The sequence below is a fragment of the Mytilus edulis genome, chromosome 11 (assembly GCF_963676685.1).
Source record: "Mytilus edulis chromosome 11, xbMytEdul2.2, whole genome shotgun sequence".
In the NCBI taxonomy this organism is placed as follows: domain Eukaryota; kingdom Metazoa; phylum Mollusca; class Bivalvia; order Mytilida; family Mytilidae; genus Mytilus; species Mytilus edulis.
The window spans coordinates 81,952,427-81,975,803 of record NC_092354.1 but is presented as its reverse complement, the minus strand read 5'-3'; the positions used below and the strand labels follow the sequence as shown (position 1 = coordinate 81,975,803).

General features: G+C 31.4%; 1 protein-coding gene across 1 annotated transcript in view; it reads left to right on the top strand.

Moving 5' to 3' along the window:
* Positions 1-3,278: 3,278 nt before the first annotated feature.
* Positions 3,279-23,377, top strand: part of LOC139494655 (uncharacterized) — a 63,173-nt gene continuing 43,074 nt past the window's right edge. Inside the window, exons 1-11 of the mRNA XM_071282816.1 lie at positions 3,279-3,366; positions 4,293-4,464; positions 4,744-5,043; positions 7,137-7,191; positions 7,667-7,737; positions 11,280-11,336; positions 12,639-12,692; positions 14,507-14,806; positions 16,209-16,463; positions 17,482-19,008; positions 20,508-20,638. Coding sequence (XP_071138917.1) covers positions 3,334-3,366; positions 4,293-4,464; positions 4,744-5,043; positions 7,137-7,191; positions 7,667-7,737; positions 11,280-11,336; positions 12,639-12,692; positions 14,507-14,806; positions 16,209-16,463; positions 17,482-19,008; positions 20,508-20,638 — 2,955 coding nt within the window. The 5' untranslated portion in view covers positions 3,279-3,333. The remainder of the gene's footprint in view (positions 3,367-4,292; positions 4,465-4,743; positions 5,044-7,136; positions 7,192-7,666; positions 7,738-11,279; positions 11,337-12,638; positions 12,693-14,506; positions 14,807-16,208; positions 16,464-17,481; positions 19,009-20,507; positions 20,639-23,377) is intronic.

Below are 23,377 nucleotides of genomic sequence, written 5' to 3'. Positions count from 1 at the left end.
TTTGTAATTAAGATTAATTAACATAACGGTCAAACTAGTCTGTCAGTATAATCAGATTACAGTAATAAAGTTGCCCATATGCTAAATCAATAAACTGATAATGCCCCGAGTTCATCAAATATCGTATCTAATCAGCCGATAACGCAAAATCACGATCGATCTTGCACATGCGCATTGTCTCACTGAACTACAGTATTAACATTAGTTTATTTTATGGCAACTTGAATTTTTCCGACGTAGTCGGTATAACTTCGGTTTGTGCCCTTTGAACTTAAGGACGCTTAACTATGGCAACAGAATACGCATGCTCGAAAATCTTTTCTGTGATTGGACAAAATGCTGTCATGGTGGGTGATTTGGTTGTGTTTGAAAAAACGTCTCGTTAATTACATCGTGATGGAAAGCAAGTGAAAAGCTATAAATATTTGAACTAGATCTTACAAAGATTTATATTTTTATTAAAATAATTGTTTCTCCAATAGCTCTTTGCATCCATGACAGCTGTTTATTCGGGACAATTATATAATTTTTAATGTAAACTTTGTTGTTCGAACGTACATGACTTTTAGAACGCAGCTACGCATGTGAGATTTCCGTGTGTAGGGGAATGTAAACAGAAAGATACGAGGACCGAGAATACTGAACACAAACAGAGAAAACGTTATTTAAATGCTATCTTTGTGCTTCTGAAGGTTATCGAAATGATAGTTTTAAACATGTACTCAAATTTAAATACGTCGGATATCTTTTTTAAAGATAGTTCTTGTTTTTAATATAATTTGGGCACTAAAATCCTCCCAAAAATTGTGTCACTTTTCTTTTTACCATTTCACCCCTGTCCTTGTACTATGGATCTTCACTTAAGTTCGAATTTATTTAGTAATAAATATTTTCATCGCCATCATTTGTATTAATTTCCACGCTTAAATCACAAGCACCCGAGTACAGAATTTGGATATCATTTTCATTCATTTGCACTGAATATTAAATTTTCTATTTGTATAACTCACATTGAATACTTCTAGGTTGCCTTATCTTGTTCTGGGTGAATTTATCCACTCTGAAAATATTTCATACTTAATTATCTTATAAAAAAGAGTAAATAACGTTTTCCTTTGCACTGAATATTAAATTTTCTATTTTTATAACACACATTGAATACTTCTAGGTTGCATTATCTTGTTCTGGGTGAATTTATCCACTCTGAAAATATTTCATACTTAATTATCTTATAAAAAAGAGTTGAATAACGTAATCCAAAAACATAAGACTAGTGTATAAGCAGTGTTCAGTATGTGGTATAGATAGGCAACACTAGTATACCCTGTTTAAGTCATGGACAGATTAAGAGAAAACAAATCTGGGTTACAAACTAAAACTGAGGGAAACACATCAACGTTAAGAGGATAACAACGTAATAACAGAAATACTGAAGTGCAACAAAAAAAAAAACAAAAAACGCCAACATATACAAATGATCAACACATTTGAAACTATAAAGCTATGAAAAATTTCCAATTTGTTTAGTTTTAATCAATCACTACCGATTCCTTTTTAAACGGTTGATTGATGTGATGCCTTTGTTTGTAATAATTTCGAAAAAAGTTATCAAAAAATCAGAAATGGTAAGTAAACAAGTATAACTAATGCTTCAAACTCCAAAGTAAATTTAAAAGGGGGAAGTTCATAAACACTGACGTTATCAAACGTTTAAAATCAACTGAGCGAATGAAAATCAACTGTCATATTCCTATATTGGTTAAGGCATTTTTCGAAGAATAATGATAACATTTATGAACGTTTTAGCATTTTGTACTTTTTTGTTATAGCTTATAAGTTAAAAATTCTTATCTTTACAAGTAAAAACAATCTAGCTGTGATTTATATATGTGTGTCATTGTTTGTATTACATACTAGATAAGTATTTGATTTATGAGTACGATGTATGATCAACTGTTGTTTGAATATTGCTTTAAATCGTTATCTAAGATTTATATATATATGTTTTACCTGTAGAAACTATGAAACTAAGATGGCGTTTGATGAAAAATTTGTTTGGTAATATTTTGCTTTGGAAAATAGACTTAATTGAATAATATATATGTTCTGATTGTCGAGGTAAATAATATGAAGTATCATGATCAGTTAAATAATTACTTAACCAAACCAGTAAATACAATTAATAAATCCAAATAACTTTCGGTTTTAGTGCGGAATTCATAGTCTAATGGTTAAATGTCGATTATGAATATTGTTTATGTTAAATTGTATGAGTTTGCCTATTATTGCAGGCCGTACGCTGACCGTTAGTTGTTTTAAAATATCTGTGTCATTTGGTCTCTTGTTTTTTTGTTTGACCATTCTCTAGTCGTTCCAAAATGTTTAATACTTGTTCTGTATCTTTTTTCGAGAAGGGCCTACAGTGTAGATGAGTGAATTCTAATTGAGCCATTATTATCAATATTATCACATTTTTGTCTCCTATTATGGTAATACTTATAATAATATCAAACATTTAACTGGGATGTTTCAATTCCTATATAATTACTAGTGTTAAATTACTCTAATGGTTTAAAAAAGACATTATAGATAACATAGATTATCCATATGACTAAGACATCTAAAACCTACCTCACAATAAAAAAAAATCAAAAAAAAAAAAAAATACCTATATTATTTAAAGTTATTTATAGCTGATTTCCAGTACAGGATTACTCAAGGTTCCTCTTCACCAGACTCGTATTTTTTTTCTATTACTGTTTTGTCCATGACTTCCGGATATTTCTGCTCTTCGTCGGACCAATATTTATCTAGTCGGGTTTAAAAGGCATTTATGGATGGGATCTTTGTTATTTTATCTGGTAGTTTGTTCCATGTTTTAGCAATTCTAGCAGCGAAAGAGTGTTTAGGGATATTAGATAGGAATCTTTGGGGAATGACTTTATTACTGTTTGTCCTGCTACTATATCTTCGTTTTGAATCATCTGCCATTTTTAAAATTGAGCTTACTTCTTTTTCATAGTATCTATTGATTTTTTAGAAGGTTTCAATCATGTCCCCTCTTGTTCTTCTATAAGTTACTGTTGGTAAGCCTAGTTCTTTTAAGTCTCTCTATTTATACCAAAGGCCAAGCTGATAACATATATCATATATAGTTAGCATGGTTAAGTTGCCAGATCAACAAGATCGATAATATAAAGATATTTAATGTTATACAGGTGGGTTAGTTACCATAATAATATACTGTTTCTTGTCTTTTGTTTTTGTACGATATATATTAATGTTCATCATTTATAGGTGACATATTATTACTGATGTGAAAATTTCTAAAGTATGGGTTTATGCATCCTGCTAACTGTCCTACAGGTATGAATTATTTTAAACTTTCAAGAATTTTCTTTCAAAAAAGTTTATAACACTAGGAGATTTTACCTTTAAAGGTTAGCCAACGTTCTTATCGTGGAATAACCACGTTCTTAACGTTTAAACTGCAAAACCGTTGACCGAAAACATTATGAAAAAGTCGAGAAATCAACAGTAAAATGTTACCGGTGACGATACTAACGAAAAGTAATTTATAAACAACAATCGTATATTCTAAAGAAAATATTTGTTAAACTGTAGAAATATATGTACATGCTACACGATATCGCATGTTCACTATTCATCGAGATAATTGCATTATAAGCTTGTGAAGTGAAATATTTAAAATGTTAATCTTTGCTGCATACTGATAAAACATTTGTATAAAAAAAACGGAAACAGTTTTCAAGTTCACAATTTTCATAGTGTTTCACTTAGTCCTTAGCGTGTTGCAATTCCCCAAAATATACCCTTTTTCCACAACAAAGATTTTTTGTTCACCGGTCTGCTTTTGTCCCAAGAACATTCAATATAGTTATATTGTCTTTTCGTAAAGATAACAATTTTAAAGTCGTGTCCGAGCAGGTTCAAACATTATGGATTTTCAATCGGCCTCACTCATAAAAAAACTCGAGATTTGTGTATAATTTTGATGAGTTGTAATAACATTTTTATGTCATAATGAAAACATTAAAGCACTGTTGAAAAGAAAAACAAATAATTTCCTCTGTGTGGTTTTTTTTCCACGGCATTGCAAGACAAAACTCATGTAAACCGTTCTTTAAATTTGTATAGTTAACAAGTATGACATTATATATTTACCAATAACAAAATATGTATAACTGTGAATAATGACAAAGAGTTCCAAATGACGAATTGTCTACTAGATCTACAGCTTTTGATCACTATGAAATTTATCTTTACTGTAGCTGGTGTCCCTAAATGAAGGATTCGACTTCTCATGTCCATCGAAAGCACACTGGAAGCTTCGGGCAAAATCTATGTGTAAACCTCCAGAAAACTACACTTGCCTTTATGACGTGACTCTGCAAGTTAATGAATACAGAGATAGATGTTACAGACCTAGAATTTTAGCTTCCGGTATTTCATCAAAACTTCTATATGTTTTATTAATTTAAATGATAACATGCAAGCTCACAATAATTAATTCATTATAATCTGCTAAAAAGTATTCAAGACATACAAGTATTTTTAATAATTTGAAATATTTCTTTCTGTTATAAGGACTTTATAAATGTAGATTAATGTTTGACGTAAATTCTTGAATATTGTGAATTAGTAGATAGAAATTATGATTGCAGTTGTGTATCTATCTATAGAAACGAAGATTTTGTGTACTTTATACACATATATTTGTAGGTTATAAATACGTCTTTCAGCCTAACTTGAATAGAGCAACATGCAGTTTAACGCGGTACCAGCCTATCATTTTCAAAACGATCGGAAACAGTGACTGCATCTTTTTAAAATCGTTTTGCAACAGTGAAGGTCAGATGACGTATGAAAACGGTAGCCCTAAATCCGACAGAACCTGTGTTTGTAATAGCTATAAAGGATTTGCGTTTTTAAACAACACAAAAAACGAGATATACTGCAATCCCTCAAATGAAGACTGCTCCTGCTATCTCAGTATTCATCCAAACATCACAACGATCGGAGGTGGAGTATATATAATATTTTCTTTTTAAGTTATCTTATATCTGGGGTAAATACAACTATGAAAGTACACGTAATAAAAAATTTAAAAGTTATTCACAGAAATGTGTAATTCAGCATAGTGTTATATACAAGTAATTAAAAGTAATGGCCTTTTTGTCACGATATTATGAGGTACTTTTCCAATTTCATTGATTAACATTTAAGTGTCTGCTTTGAATTTTAATAAACTCCTATTTTCTGAAACACTCATGCATTTTAACTATAATATAATTTTGTTTATTTGATTAAGTGTGCACTTAGGCATGTCAATAGATTATGAATAATTATTATGTTTACGAAAATTCAATATAACATTGCTATTTATTTTAATTTTTATAACACGAATTATGATATTCGTCTTCATTAATTCATCAATTTTGGTCTTCACATTTCATAACAAAATCAAAGGATAATAAAACAATCAAATTAGTTGACATATATTAGATGTAATTTTTTAATTTAAGCGTGGGGATTATCCTAGCAACAGCGTCAATTCTTATTCGGAACTAATTGAACGTCATTTGATTATTATGCCAATTGAATATGTAACTCTATCTCTCAAACCAATGAAGTTATATTGTAATATACAGTTAATTGGTGTTAACTATTTGGTAAATCTTTGAATACATAATTATCCAGATTAAAATGACTTTGTGATTTTGATGCTACAGATTCGAAAGCTACAAAAGAAATAGTAAAGTTCATTAACTGATGACAAACAGACAACGTTAGGGCAAAAAAATGAGAAAAACGACGAATAGGCTTATAAACGAATATAAAGCACAACACAGAAAACTTAAGTGGTTTTTTTTAAAGTTTCGCACTAGCTGGTTATCATTTCTGTTAATCCTCTGTGAAAAACAGTCTAAGCCCATATGTTTTTAAATGTAATTATCGTTGATTGTGGTGTCATATACACAAAGTCTGAAACTTTACTTTATGTTCAGTATAAAACAATGAAGCTCACAAGTATCGAAAGTAGAAAGGACTTTAGAATGTTTTGAATATTTTTTCAATTATTGACCTTAACCTATTTTCCAAGGTTTAACGTAAATTTTATACAAATTTAAATGAACATTTTTGAATGTTTCTTTATGCTTATTCAGTGGGGTGTAAAAGCGTTGACCGAAGTATATTTCATATTAAGCGCGGAATCATTTTAAAAATGAACGCACGGTCAACACCTTTACAACCGTATGAAATTACAAAAAGAAGCATTCAATACTTTTTTTAGTAGGATCTTGAAAATACAATTTCTATACGTTTTTATTGAATTTACCTGTGCACTTTATTGTGGGACATCGTGTCATTATGACTGTTAAATTTCATGTGTAATGAATATCAATTTCAGAAGGACGCGTGATTGATGTTAGGCGATCAAAATAACATAATATAATAATACGTACATGCAATGTAATTATAACAAATTGAACCTAAAGAAAAGAAAAACGAAGACATCACTAGCTTTGTTGATTGATAGTGTTAAAATTTGTCTGTTTTAATTACGGACTTCCACTTCATGAATTTGACTTGGTGTTCAGTATTTTTGTTACACTTTTTTTAATTACGCGAGTGTAGTTTATCGGTGTTCAATCTCAAAAATCAATAGAAAAAAATAGTCAAATCAAGGTAACAAACAAAAATTGAGCAAACCACATGATTTCCAAGCCAGACTGGATATTCCGATAGGTAAGCGTCTCCTATTATGTATAAACTACCGGCTATTCTAATCCTTGGTTAACACTATTAATGAAGTGCTTATAGCATGAACATATATGAGCGTAGCTTATAGATGTATTAACGCTATAAGATAAAGTAGAGAGTATGTAACTGCTGATAAATGGGAAATTGACAATTGAAAGTCACCAGGTTTGTGATAAAACTGTTTACAAACTTTTATGGAGCCCCTAACAAAGACCAACACATAAAAGTCTGATTACTAACAAAAACAATCGACAAATCCCAAACAAGAAAAAGTGAAGAGAGCAAAACTAAGTTAATTCTCCACTATTCTCTATCTATTTTCGTAACTATATATAATGTTTATGTTTTAGATTTGAAAAACCATGATGAAATTAACCTTCACCAAAACCATTCCCAGGGAAACTTGTAAGTTTTTGTTTTATTTTAGAAATTTATCACTTTTTGTTGTCTACTCTTCGATCGTCAAAAATTCAATATGCATAGTTCAAGTTATAATACTGACATTCATACCAACTCATAAAAATAAATATTCACAAATGTTGTTATTATGATACGGTTTGTTTCGGTACACAACACGTTTGTGAAAACTCACCCAAATGCTTTTAACGACTAAGAAGAGTTAAAACAAAATAACCAAAATCAAAGACCGGAGCTACCGAGGGGAATTCTAAATTCAAAGGGATATGGCAAGACAAACAACACAAGAACATCAACAATTTACCGTGAGGTGTCTCGACGGAATATAAAGGATTACAACCAATAAGTTAAACTAAACCAAATTAATGTTGACTAAGAATACATAGGATTCGATTTTTTCCACTTAATCTATTTGATTTGTACAAAATAGATGTGTAAATATTCATTTATCTATGTTTGATAGGTTGGGTAAATCGCAAGCATTTAAGAACAACTATCTTGACAACTTCAAATACAACTTAGCCTGCCCTACAAGTGAGTTTTAATGTTTTAATTCGTTTGATGTCTTTGAGCTTTTGATATTTGTCATTTGATGAGGTACTTTCCGTTTTTAATTTTTTTCTTGAATGCGGTATTTTTGCTATTTTACTTTTAACAGCACATACTTCGATTAATTTAACAATGAAAATTAAAATATCATTTATGCCAGGAAGGTACTGTTATGTGTTGTCATTAGGTATGAATAGCTGAACAAAACATGTATTACTAAAAAAAAAAGATACTTATCATTACTTACATAGAGGGGCGAAAGATACAAGAGGGACATTAAAACTCGGTAAGTGGAAAATAAGCTTACAACGCCTTGCGTAAAAAGAAAAAAGACAAACAGACAAACAATAGTACAAAAACCGGAACATTGAAAACTAAAGAGTTAGCAGCACGGACCCCACCAAACGCCTGGGGTGATTTCAGGCGCTCCGGAAGGATAAGCAGTTCCTGCTCCACATGTGGCACCCGTTGTATTTCTCATTTTAGTAGACACCCGGTACAAAGAATAATGCAGTTGATCACATTCGTAGAAATGGGACGGGGTTGTAGTTACCACAAAGGACATTCAACATGACCAACTTATTGGCGTCCGCAAAATTTAAGAAGGAACGATATCGACTTAACCCTTTGAAACTCTTGGTTTAATAGTTTCGTTGTGAGCAGTAACCCTTTATCAAGGAAATAATGATAGGAAATACAAGCTCGGGAACATCGTATCAATTAAAAGATAGATACTCCGTATACAGGCGCTTTCGAAATGTTGCTACATAGAAATGAAAAGTTTACACATAAAACTAAAGAATAAGCGACACGAACATGTCACTTTTATCAAAACATGATATAATGTACAAATCTAAAAGTTCTAGTAGGTACTGAAAGCTAGTTCAAAGAAAATAACAACTTATACAATAATCATGTATCTAAGAATACATCATCAAATTATACACATTAAACATTCAATGGATTTTGGTTAAAAAACGTTATTGTTAGAAAAACATGTCTTTTTGCAAAGCCATTATATAGAGATTGAATCACCGTGAATGTACATTTGTGTATTATAATAATACTACGTTTGATTTTAATTTACTGATACCAAAATCAATATACCGATAAAATCAATATTCAAAGATATAATTACAGTGTTGCATTTTTATAGTGGTTTCAATTTTCTTTTTCTATAAAATAAATCAATTATTTCACGTAAAAGTGCTCAATAGTTATCAAAGGTACCAGGATTATAATGTTCTCTCAAATGTGATGTTTATGCTTTAAATGAATCTGAAGAATTTTTTTTAATGTCATTTAATATTATTTGTGTTGATCAAAGTAATTTGCAAAATGTTAACTTAGTAGAACAGTATTAAAATTATTAAAATTGCTTTGATTACCGATTTCTAATAATTAAAAAGTTTTAAAATTAATTAATTTTAAAATGATAAAATAAACAATAAATAAAGGCAACTATAGTATTGTACTGTTCATAGTCATAGTTTTCTTAGGCGAATACAAATCCGGGTGGAAAACACATCAACTATAAGAGAAAAACAACGGAACAACAGAAAAACTAACCTGCAACAAAGGCAAACGGCAAATTCATAGAAACGGACTGTTTGAAAACAAATGCCATATTTCTGACTTGGAAAAGGACATATTAAGAAAAACCTTGGTTTAATGACTAGCCAATCCTCCTGCTTACATGGCAATGTTACAAATATCGCTAAACATAAAATTGAGAATTGAAATGGGTAATGTGTAAAAGAGACAACAACCCGACCATAGAGAAGACAACAGCAGAAGGTCACCAACAGGTCTTCAGTGCAGCGAGAAATTCCATCACATGTCAAAAAGACAGAAACTAAAGTGAATTTTAAAACAGGAAACAGCATTTGCGATTATAATTTTCTGTCCTTTCTTGGTTTCTATTTCTTGTTATAAACAGCGATTTATAATCAAGATTTTTTTTTTATAAGATTTCACCTTTTGTCCCTTGTGACTTTCTGTCAAACAGTTTATGTTTTTTTTTTGTTGGAATGATTTTATTCTTCTGTACAATTTATTTTCATTTAGGAAACAAGGTAAAATAACTATAAGTTAGCTTAACCCCCATTCTATTTAATTAAACCTTATTATTTATTCAATACAATTGAAACTTTATGTTTATTAGCCAAATAAATCAAACATAAAAACAAAAATCACAAAAATACTGAACTTAGAGGAAAATCAATTCGGAAAGTCCATAATCACATGGCAAAATTAAAATACAAAACGCACGAAAAACGAATAGACAATAACTGTCATATTCCAGACTTGGTACAGACATTTTCAAATGTAGAAAATGGTGGATTAAACCTGGTTCTATAGCGCTAACCCTCTCACTTTGATGACAGTCTCATCAAATTCCGTTATATTTACAATAATGCGTTAACTAAACAGACACATACTGTTAAATTATATTTCCTGAAACTTGTGTCTTTTCACGTGAGAAAGTAATTGCCATTTTATTTTAAACATTTAATCATAAAACAGATAATTTCATAAATATTAATTTTTTCAAATTGTTTTCTGAGTACAAAATTACTATTAAAATTATTGATGGAATGTCATCAAATTGATTTCTTTTTAAAGAAAAATCAATAAACTTTATCTGTGTCGCTTTATTTAAGTTATATAATTCTGTATTTCATTATAGAAGTGTGCCTACCTTAAGATTGAAATCAATAAAAACGGCGACTTTGGTGGTTATAAATCACTTAACTTTTCACAACTGTTTTAATCGTTTTATAACCTGAGAATCTCGCTTTCATTCTATATATTTGTTTTGGTTTAATACTTAACAAATGACATTTTGTAAAGATTGGTTGGAATTCCTTACGTAAATTTACATTGCCGTTGACATTTTTCTGTCTGAATATCGCATTCAATCACGGAAGTATGGGTCTTTAATGCTATTCAATTTTGTTCTTGATTGGCTTTATAACTATTTTGATCTGAGCGTCACTGATGAGTCTTGTGTAGACGAAACGCGCATCTTGCGTATTAAATTATAATCCTGGTACCTCTGATAACTATTGCTAGTTTTACACCCACGATATAACAGTTACTAAGAACGTTCGATATACTTTTATAAATACAAATGTATGTTGGAATTCATAAAAATAAATGGTCGTGAGTATTAGATTCTAGGTGCTGAAGTTGTGTTCATTTTACTTTATTTTCCCCGTTATTGTTTCGTGCTATTGTTTTTTGTCGTATGACTTTTGTCGTTACTGTATTTATGCATCACGCCATAAGGTTTTGATTTTTGACCTTGAACAGTCGTGGTGCAGGTGGGTCCTGGAATGCGATATGGACACAAAGGGGCTTTAAGTGTAGTTTCTGTTTAGTTTACCTTTGTAATTATGTTTCCTTTATTTTTACCTTGGAATACAATGATAATATATCATTTATAATGCATTAAATCGTAAAAACTAGTCTTTGAAATATAGTTAATTTTAACAATAAAGTTTGTACATTATATAAAATTTCAGAAAAATACCGTACAGTAGCAGTCGTATGTATATTGGTATCCCTTTTTTTGTATATTCGTAAGTAGATGTTATGCATATATATTAAACATCATTAAATATAGTTAATAAGAAAGTTCAAGTAAGAAAATCATGCATATGGCTTAAATTCACTTCATTATAAGTATTGTTGAGACATTCTCGGAACTTTTAATATACAAAACATTATACAAAAATCGATTCTCTCAATTTCGGTCTGAAATTATTATAAAATATTTTTTCTTGTAAGTATTATTAAAAGTTTGAATAATAATACTGCAACTGCTTGACATGCTTTTCATCAAATTATACTATCGCAAAGTAATATGCAAAACATTAGAATAACTGTCAAAATGACCAAAAACAATGTTCAAAAAGATATAAAATTTTATTCCAATTCGAAATTCAAATGTCGGCTTTTGTACATTGAAAAAGAACAAAAAAATAAAAATATTCGGTGTGAACATTTCTTGACCAGTCATTCTTTCAAGCTACATCTTTAATCAACCGGCTAGAGATACAGAATACCACCCGTCACTACTACATTACTACAGAAGCTATAAGTATAGAGACAACAAAGTCGGTTTAATATAAGATTGAGAATGGAGATTGGGAATGTGTAAAAGAAGGCCGAAAGAGACAAATGGTCTTCAATGAAGCAAGAAATTCCCGCACCCGGGAGTGTGCTTCAGCTGGCCCTAAACAAAAATGTATACTAGTTCAGTGATAATGAGTGTCATACTATACTCCGAAATATATAAAAGAAACTAAAATTAAAAGTCATAAAAGACTAATAAAGGTCAGAGACACCTGACTTACGACAGGCGGAAAAATGCGGTGGGGTTAAACATGTTTTTTGAGATCTCAACCCTCCCCTAAGATGTCTGCATGTTGAATTATATTTACGAATATTTACGAATGCAATCCTTTTACCGATGATAAAATTAAGTAAATGTTTATATATATATCATGTATATATTGGTAACTGTGCACCTTACTCTTACATTTTAAAGATTAATCGGAATTATCCATTTTCTTGACTGTTATGTATCGTTGACTACTGCAGGTAACTATCTGTTTAGTTACAACAGTGGTGAACATTACAAGGAGGCAATACAAAATGAAAAAAAAATAGAACGAAAAGAAAATAATTGGATAACAATTGTGTGATTAAAAGCACATATTTATACATTTCTCTTACTTTTCTTATTAAATTTAAAATCTACATAGATTTTCGCCTCGGGCAACACTAAAGGCACATTAAATGGTGAAATGCGCATCTGGTGCAGGTAATTGGTACCTTTATTGTTATCACCTTACATGACAATACATATTTCTTTTCAGTTGTTGCTATGGGAATTTATAACCGACAAGTAATAATACGAACATTGACTTATAGTAAGTGCATCATATATGGTTGAAAGTAGAAATAAGTTGTCATTGATACATGTTCATTGTCATCTGTCGTCTATATTTCGTCTAGCAAATGCCATAGTAAAGATTGCTCATGGTAAATACACATTCGACACTGAATCCTATTTGATTTCATTCGGTGATGAAACAATCTAGGAAAATAATAAGGGATTGGGTATTGATAATAAGAACAGAAACGTAGTTAAATATTGCACAGATATCCATTAACGATCAACCAGCTCATGGTGATATCCGTCATACATAGACATGAAAAGTTCACTTTTGTCATGCTGAAATCATTCCATTTGTGGTTACGTGTTGATCTGAAAGAATGAAAGTCAATTAGAGCGTAATAAACATTCAAGTTCATAAGTCGAAAATATACTTACGATCAAATGTTTGTTATAGATTCTCATTTCAACTCCCTCTAGATCTGTGTCAAAATAGAGAAAACTAACACGATACTCATACTTTGTTGTCAAGATAGCAAAATTTAATGCAACTGTCATACAAATTTGAAGTTGAGTTAGCTGTATGTCCAGGTTTAATCCACCACATTAGATAATGTCTGTACCAAGTCAGAAATATGACAGTTATTTTCCATTCGTTAGATTTGTTTGAGCTTTTGATTTTGCCATTTTATAAAGGACTTTCCGATATTTCTATTATTTTTTAAGACACCACCTTCTAAGACTGGTAAACGAACTTGTACTAACATTTCAACTCCTTCAGGCAAACTTGATCTTACATAGGTTTTGATATTTTGTTTAGGTAATGTCTTGTCATTTCGTAATTAAATTTCATTATATGACTAAATATTTTCTTTTTTCTCATTGACTAAAAGCATACGGAGTCTTCTTTGATAAAACATTATATTTACCGCGTGAAAAATCACGTAAGGTTAATATATTAAGATTTAGAACAACTAACGTGTACCTAAATATAGATATTCTAAGACAACGTCAATCACGTAGGTTTATGACGTCAAACAAATTCTCTTTTTTTCTTTTTTTTTTCTCTTTTTTTTTCCTTTTTTTTTATTTTCGGTGTTTTTGTTTTAGTTACCTTCATTGAGTATTTCAAACTTTGAAAGCAGATAGTATATTTCGTTAAAAACAAAAAGCAGTTATAAAAGTATCTTGAGCAAAAAAATGGGATATTGGATAAAAAGTCAGTAAAACATGTAACCTACCGAATTAGACAATTTACCGGATTTGTAATAACATAAGCAACACGATGGATGCCACATGTTGATTTGCTTACACTTCCAGAGCACCTGAGATCACACCAAGGTTTTGATTGGGTTCGTGTTGCTTAGTGTTTAGTTTTCTATGTGATTTTTTAGCCATGGCGTTGTCAGGTTATTTTCTATGAGTTTGACTGTCCCTCTGGTATCTTTTGGCCCATTTTTTGTTGACTCTTGATTTCAGTGGATAAAATGATTTATCAACCCCAGAGATATGACATTCGACCTCGGTCGTTGGCCTTGGTGAATATCATATATCTGGGGTTGGTAATAGTTATCAAAAGTACCAGGATTATAAATCATTTATCAACCTCACCAAAAGTCAATAATTATATAATGTCGAGTGTTATTGCTTTGTATGTCATGCCGGTCAAATCGCAAAGAGAACAGATCTATTTTGTGAACTAAAACAATCAGTTTAGTAATAGTAGTTTCAATACAAATTACCATATATACCACTTTTAAAAAAGATAAATGTTTCTTTATAAAGCAATGAAAAATTATCAGACACTTTTTGAGTGATATTTGCTTTAAATATCTTTTTTTCAAACAGCTCCCGAAGCCTTTAAAATTGTAGACTGTACTGACCATTCAATAACAGTTGAATGGAACATTCATGACTTAGATAACTACTTGGAATATGAGCTCGTTTATCGAAGGCAAGGATCAGATGAATGGAAAAACAAAATTCTTTCTAAGAAAGATGTTACTGCAAATGACAATGGACGTTATGTGTACAAACTTCAAAATTTATCATCTGATTCAAGTTATGAACTGAAACTGTGTTCTATTGATATTCATCAAGTCAAAAGCCAACACTCGCGGCTTCAGACGAGGAAGACACTAAAATTCGGTAAGCGAACATTTCATTTTGCTTTTCTCTTATGTATTCTATCATCGTGTATTATCTGATCGAACAAATGTCACGATGGCACCAATATAAATACTGTATGTTGCTGTAATATATGTCTTTTGTTTGTTTGATAACAAACTGATAGTATCCATATTGCGTGTATACATTTGTGAAGTTTACAAATAGAATATCGAAAATGTATTGCAGTGTGATGGTCTGTAAAAACTGTTTAATTTTTCTGTCAGTCTCTTAGTTCGTTTAAAAATTATTTTATTTTCAAATGTTTGCCAAAATGAATTTGTTTGTTGAAGATCGGCATAATATTGCTTATTCAAATAAATCTAAAATATGAAAATGTCATTCTTCTTTTGAATTTTATAGTTCCTCTTCATGTTCTGCATTCATAATTTTTCTAAAATGTAATACTATTACAATTGTTATTTTACCTCTTGATTGTTACTTTTGTAATTATATTATGGATTGCATACTGCATGCTTACTGTACAATCCATAAATATTAAAATTTCTCATATAAAGAAACAGTAAAATAAAACAAAAAATACTTAACTCCGAGTAAAAATCAAAACGAACAGTCCCTAATCAAATGTCAAAATCAAAAGATCAAACACATATCCAAGTTAATAAGCATTCATTACAAAAAGACGAATCGAATTATAAACTTCTAGTTCAGATTGTAAGTAATGCAACGCAATACATTTTGTAATATCTTATTTGAAATCAATGTAAAATTGTCAGTTATTGTATGTAAATACTTTCCCATGACCTCTGAAATAAGATTTGGATATGTTTCAAAGTCATTGGTAGAAAATGGGTTGCACGGAATGATCAAAGGAATTATGTTACAAAATTTACTGGTTTTAAACTGTGTCAGTTTGTTGTCCGCTATCATTTGTATTGATTTTGTAGTATTTCTTTTTTTCTTCAAAATTTTTCAATTACTTTGTCACAAACAATTTGTATCGAAGTAATCTACGTTCTGTCATATTTGGTTGCAGTAAGGACAGCTTCATTTATTATGATGGTAGCTAATGTTGACATTAAATCTTCAATTTTTGTCAGTCGCGTTTGCAGTGTAGTATACTTGTAGAAACTGGTATATTGTTGAAAACTTAATGTTCACCACTAAATACATTTTTTGGTCATTTATTTCCTATTTAAGTATTCTCCACATTTCCTTTATTTAAACAATAGGTTCATCATAGTCAACCAACAAACAAAAAAGGTCAGGTTAATCTTCACCTGCTCTACATGCATTATAAGTTATCGCATTAAACAGTGAACTGTAAACATAAGTGTGATTTATTTTATTTTGTTGTTTATTGGTTCTTTTATAGACAGTATATTAGTTGACGAAATATTTCATTGATATCAATGCATTTTAGCTCCAACACAAGTTATAAAACAACTACCCGAAGAAGATCGAGTCAGATATATTAAACTTATGGAGGATTCAGCAACCGAACGGCGGTATTTTGCAAGAATTATGATAGTTGGGAAGGAAGGGGTCGGGAAGACATGTTTATTGCGGAGATTATTAAACGAAAGTATTGAGGATGTAATCAGTACAGATGGTGTTGACATTGTTGTTCATCGATGCAAAATTAACATACATGACGGTGAATGGACAATTGAAAAAGGTAGAAAAAGAACTTAGCGATTATGAATTAGGCAATTGGTTACTGACTTCTGCTTATGATCTGTATGCTATAATTTTTAAGAGTAAAATAATCATGCAAATTTATTGCTAGTATTGATCAAATAATTACTATCTTCCTGTCTTAAAACAATAGATACATTTGAAGGCAGATTAAGTATTTGTAAATAACTGTCTTCCAAAACGTTAATAAAGGATAACCATACCGATAGTATTTACTTAAAATTTAAGATCATTGGAATTGTAATCGTAGTTTGCTAGCCAAAAGGAAAATCAACTTCACACTACTTTTTACAGGATGAAGGAGTTGAATCTTTGTCTGGAGGACTAACGCGTGTTTGCCATTTGTAAATATAATCATCGGATAAACATTGGTTCAACAAATGAGATTCATGGTTGCGATTCGTATTTCTAAGTAAAAATTGACTGATGTATATTTCTTTATTACACCTATCAAGAAAGGTTTAAATATTTCACCAGGCGTGTACAATTTGTCTAGCCTTCTGTCAAGTAAACATAAACTTTGGGATTCTTTTAAACAAATATAAAGCTGAATTGGTTCTAGCAGTTGGGGTGAAAAGTATGATTTATTTTTCATAGTATAAGAATGTATTCCCCATTTCCATTCGCAATTGTATTTAGTCAATGTAAATTTGACGTAACAATATTCACCCTTTCTATGGTCCATAACATTGTATATACTCAAAATAGAAAAAAAAATCTTCATCAGAGACTAAATTTACAGACAATAACAACTATGAATCACCGTACGCGTAACAGTGGGCATAACCAATAGCGCATATATTAAGGTATTAAAAGCCCCGAAATGGCAAATGTCAAAACAATTCAAACGAGAAAACTAACGTCCTGATTAATGAACAAAACATAAAACAAAAAACAAAATTGACCTTAATTTTAAAGAAAAGTGAGCAATTTTTAACAACAGTGACTTTATGTGCCTCTTCAAAATGTAAAAATGATACTCATTGGTTTGTTTTCAGATATAACTGATGATAACGTATACCGAATGCAGAAAGCATTAGCACAAATCCAGAGCAAAGAAAATGAAAAACATGAAAAATTCAATACTTGTCATGCAATCGCATCTTATAATGGATCGGGTATGGATGTTCAAGATGGAAATCAAAATAATACAATTAATAATGGATATACGACAGAAGAAAGCAGTCCCAACGTTCATAAAAACTCTTCCGATGCAGATGAAACCAACAATACAATAAATAATGTAGATACGACAGATGAAAGCAACCCCAACGTCCATAAACTGTGTACCGATGCAGATGACACCAACAATACAATGAATAATGTAGATACGACAGATAAAAGCAATCACAACTTTCATAAAGTGTGTACCGATGCAGATGACACCATCAATACAATGAATAATGAAGAAACGACAGATGAAAGCAACCCCAACGTTCATAAAGTGTGTACCGATGCAGATGACACCATCAATACCATGAATAATGAAGAAACGACAGATGAAAGCAACCCCAACGTTCATAAAGTGTGTACCGATGCAGATGACACCATCAATACAATGAATAATGAAGAAACGACAGATGAAAGCAATGCCAACGTTCATAAAGTGTGTACCGATGCAGATGACACCATCAATACCATGAATAATGAAGAAACGACAGACGAAAGCAATCCCAACGTTCATAAAGTCTGTACCGATGCAGATGACACCATCAATACAATAAATAATGTAGATACGACAAATGAAAGCAACCCCAATGTCCATAAAGTGTGTTCCGATGCAGATGACACCAACAATACAATGACTAATGTAGATACGACAGATGAAAGCAATGCCAACGTTCAAAAAGTGTCTACCGATGCAGATTACACCAAAAATACAATTAATAATCAACATATAACAGATGAAAGCAATGCCAACGTTCATAAAGTGTCTACCGATGCAAATGACACCAACATTACAATAAATAATGTAGATACGACAGATGAAAGCAAACCCAATGTCCATAAAGTGTCTACTGATGCAGATGACACCAACAAAACAATTAATAATGAATTAACAACAGAAGAAAGCAATCCCAACGTTCATAAAGTGTCAACCGATGCAAGTGACACCAAAAATAAAATTGAAACATCAGTAGAAATTAATATGATGGTAAACGAGAGTGAATTGAATGTAAAAGACAATGAATATGAAAATATTACTAACACAGATACCGATTCTACAAAAAGTGAAAATGAAGATAATTTATCATCCCTGGAAATGCCACAGGATTTAATGTCTCAAATATTTGCTTCAACGTCAACTTCAAGTATTCCTTCGAACGATTATGCATTATGTGGATTATGGGACTTTGCAGGACAAAAAGATTTCTATGCAACACATCAAGTCTTTCTGACAAGTACTGCTATCTACCTGGTGGTTGCCGATATGGAAACTGACATTTGGAAAGAAAAGGAAGGCGATACCAAGAAGTCAACAAGTGCAAAACAAGAAAATGGACATTTTTTGACAGATGATGGTGGTATTACTATATTGGTTTACAAACAAAAGTCACTCTATATCATTATATATATAAATGGGATAAATTTTAATATATGCAGGCTCCTCCATTAATAACTGTTGCCTCCTTTGAATCTTAGATCAGAAATAAGATAAAATAAATGTTTGCGTTATATTGCAAAGGTTTACTTTATGGCGCAAAAGGTTTGCGTTGTGGCGTAGGAGTAAGCGATATTTCGCCAAGGGGTTCATTATTTTGCATGTTTGCATTATGGCGCAAATTTTTGCGTAATTTCGCACAGGGTTACGTTATGTCATAATGTTTGCGTTATGACAATATTAAAATTATTGTAAAAATGTAAATTCTATAAGCTGTCTAGCTTCTTAATAAAGTATTATTATTATTAAAATTATTATAACGTCAAACAGTCCCGATATATTCTAAGAAGGCACTCAACCCCGAAGCTGTTTGCAACACATGCTAAAAAAAAAGAGAATTTAAAAATTAAAAGAAAGCAGAATCTAAAAATTAAAACATTATACACATTTATCTATTCTTAAACTTTTCCCTCAGCTCGTCTGTCATTCAAAATAAAAACCTTGGTTAAATGTAGTTGGTATCAGTATTTTAAGATGTACTAGTATACACACAAAGAAATCAGAAGAATTCAACACCACTGTGTAATGTGGCATCGGACAATATTGACGGTCAGTTAGGTATATGATATAGATAGTCATCTCGTAGTAATCAATATTATCTCGTTTGAACTCAATTATTGAAAACAACACCTTTTAGAAGAGGGAATTATTTTTGACTGATCGATAGGTTATCGTCCAAAATTTATCAAGATTCCGAAGCCTGCGGTGCAATCTTTATAGTATGGTGTTACCGTTGTGCTACGTTTCACGATTCTGTAATCTATCTGTGTGGGCGCCAAATTACTAAATCAATCTCTTCGTGCATACTTGTATGAAGAATTCAATGATTTATGGTTTTCAAGTGAAAGGTTATAACGCCTTTAAATGGAATGTTTCTTGGTGTCGACGTGACTTGGTAAACCGTAACGTTAACAACATAAGATCTCTCACTCATTCGATCTTTACATATACTCGAAAATTTGTTATATTTGTCATTTAGTTTGTTTTTCTTATGAGTTACATGACGAATTCATTTAGAAAGGAAACACTTGTTGACTCTTACTGAGCACTTTCCTGTTTCCTTGTTTTGTGGCTAAGAATTGTTCGATTTTCAATTTACATTGTAAAGAATTGTTTTTCGTCTCAAGGTACTAACACATGCCAATTGATGTAATAATTCTACCAGATAAGTAACTGTTACGGAGTTTCCACCTATAAAAACTGAACTTTATACCAACGTAAGCTTATTGTTTTCAGTGTAAAACTTGTAAGCTTTATATCTTAATCAAAGATAATGTTAATGCCTTAAAGTAAAGATCGTTTACATGTGTTAGCCCTTTCTTCCTGTTTCTTTCAACGTGCATTTCCTTATAATTTTTGTAGAATACGTCGATTATTGGTTTGATAGTATCCATTGTTATCGAACAGCCAATCTGTCAGGACAAGAACAATTAAACGCTCCTTTTGACCCTCCAGCTATTGTTGTGTTCACTGGAACAGATAGGTATGAACAGGTGAGTCATTATTTTATGCTAAATATTAATTCGCTGTTCTGTTAAAAGTGGATAAAAACAAACTATCAAAAGTATATCTACCGAAAGAAAGCGCATATGGAACTTATGTTTCGTCCAATGAATTGAAGATATTCTGCGTCAGTTATTCTTACAGAACATGTATATAATTTATTATGTCTGACGAAATAGTTAATGTGAATGTTTCAGTATTTCGACTTTTCGAAATAAAACTTACCTGTTGCCTTCAACTGAAGGCAAATGAATAACGAGGTTTAAAACACGAGGTAGTAAAACTCAAATTATGTAACTGTGTATTTAATAGTTCATACATCTTCACTATTTTATAGTGGGTCATATTAAAAGCAAGCATTCAGTCTTTAGCAACGGTTAGTTTTTTCCCAGCATACTTTATCGTGCATTGTTCTGTCTATTAAAATTATTTTTTAAAGATACATCGAAATACTTCTAACAGCATATTTAAAACACTTAAAAGAAGGGCGAAAGGTACCAGAGAGGAACAGTCAAACTCGTTAATTTAAATAAATTTGACAAAGCCATGGCTTAAAATGAAAAAGACAAACAGACAAAAAAAAGCACACAAGAAACAACATTGTAAATAAAGACTGAGCAACATGAACCCAACCAAAAACTGGTGGTGATCTCAGGTGCTTCAGAAGTGTAGGCAGATCCTACTCCACATGTTGCACCCGTCGTGTTGCTCATGTTATTACAAACCCGGTACAAACTATTATTCGGTAGGTCACTTTATGAAAATGGAAGGGAATTGCAGTTAGGATGTAATAAACATATCCGATATTATTTGTGAAGCGGTCAACCATCTCGTGAAGGCGTCCGTTAATTTCCGAAGTGATGATGTCAACGGCACCATTTGTAACTCTTGGTTTAATAGCTTCCTTGTGAGCAGCAACCTTCTACCAAGAGAATTATTATAGGAAATAATAGCGCGGGAATATCGTATCAATTGGGCGATACATTCTCCGTATGTAGGCGCTGCTGGAATTTTGCTACATAGAATTGGACAGTTCACAATTGAGAAGCTGAAATCGTCTTTGTTGTCGTAAAGTTTTGTTTTCAACGGACCTTCATTGTCAATTTCTAGTTGTAAGTCAAGATATGAGGCAGACTTAACTAATATAGTTTCTTGTTTGCTTGAAACTGCATTTATATCAACTTTTGATTGTAGTGAGTTTGGTTTAAATCTTACTTTAGAAACATTATTCCGATTGAAAAAAGTGTCTGAAACTGACATGATCAAGATGCTTGATTTCATGATTGGCAACATGTTTCTTAGGTGTCAATGAAGCCATTTTCTTTACACTATCGGCATCTAAAGGATAACCAAGTGTGCTCATCTTTTTGCCGACTTTAACTTTCTTCATTCAATGTATGCAGTATCCCAACGAATTTTAAATAAAGGATACAACTTACAAAGTCTACCTCATATCTTTAATTGACAATGAGAGTCGATTGAGAACAAAACGATAAAAGAACTGATTTGAGCTTCTCAAATGTGAACTCCCAATTTCTGTATAGCAACATATCAGCAGCGCCTGCATATGGAGTATTTATTGTCCAAGTTGATACGATAGTCCTGAGCTTTTATTTTATATCATGATTTCCTTGATAAAAGGTTGCAGCTTACAAGAAAGCTATAAATTCAGGAGTTGCAAGTGGTGAATTTGAAACTCTTCCTTATTTTATCGACGCCATCACGGGTTGTTGACCATGAAGGAATCACGTCCTCTATATCTCGAATTTGAGATATCACCAGGTGTGTTGTTACAAATGCGTATATTTTTGGATCTCTGTCTGAATACAAATGACAGAGATTAATTAAAATATTACGTTTTTTTTTTAAGAATAATTCATTTAAAACGTCGATTATAAGTGTGCACAAAAGCAACTAATAATTTGTTAAGTTTACAATTTAACTCTTCTAATCACTCTTATAAACCATATCGCATGGTAATAAACAACTTTCAGTTGTTTCTCATGCCCAGTTTAAAAAGGTAGATTTTCACTGATATTATAAAGATGTTATTAGGTCTTTCCACTTTTCCATGAAAAGACCTATAGGTTTTCTTCTGATTATTATCAGGTCTTTCCACTTTTCAGTGGAGAGGCCTATTGTGTTTTTTTCTGATTATTTAGGTCTTTCCACTTTTCCGTGAAAAGATCTACTGGTTTTCTTCTGATTATTATCAGGTCTTTCCACCTTTCTGTGGAAACACCTATTTGTTTTTTTCTGATTATTTAGGACTTTCCACTTTTCCATGAAGGACCTATTGGTGGTCTTCTGATTATTATCATGTCTTTCCACTTTTCAATGGAAAGACCTATTGTTTTTTTTCTGATTATTTAGGTCTTACCACTTTTCCGTGAAAAGACCTATTGGTTGTCTTCTGATTATTTTTATTTCTTCAGCCTATTTGTTTTCCTTTGCTGTATTGATGTGTCGCACGATGTCGCTTAGCTATTTGGAATATGATATTGTACATTTTGTACACTTTTGTAACTAAATACTTTTCCTAGTAGGAGTTATCTCCCCGAACACTGTTTTTCTTGTTATTCTAAAACCATTGTTATTCGCAACCATTTAGGAATCCGACAAATTTATTTTTCCAATTTGCTCGTTATATCCGCAGGATGTTTCGGTTAAGTTTGACCGAAGCCGGATAAAGACTCCATATGAGAGTTATTTCCCCTTTTGTATTTGAT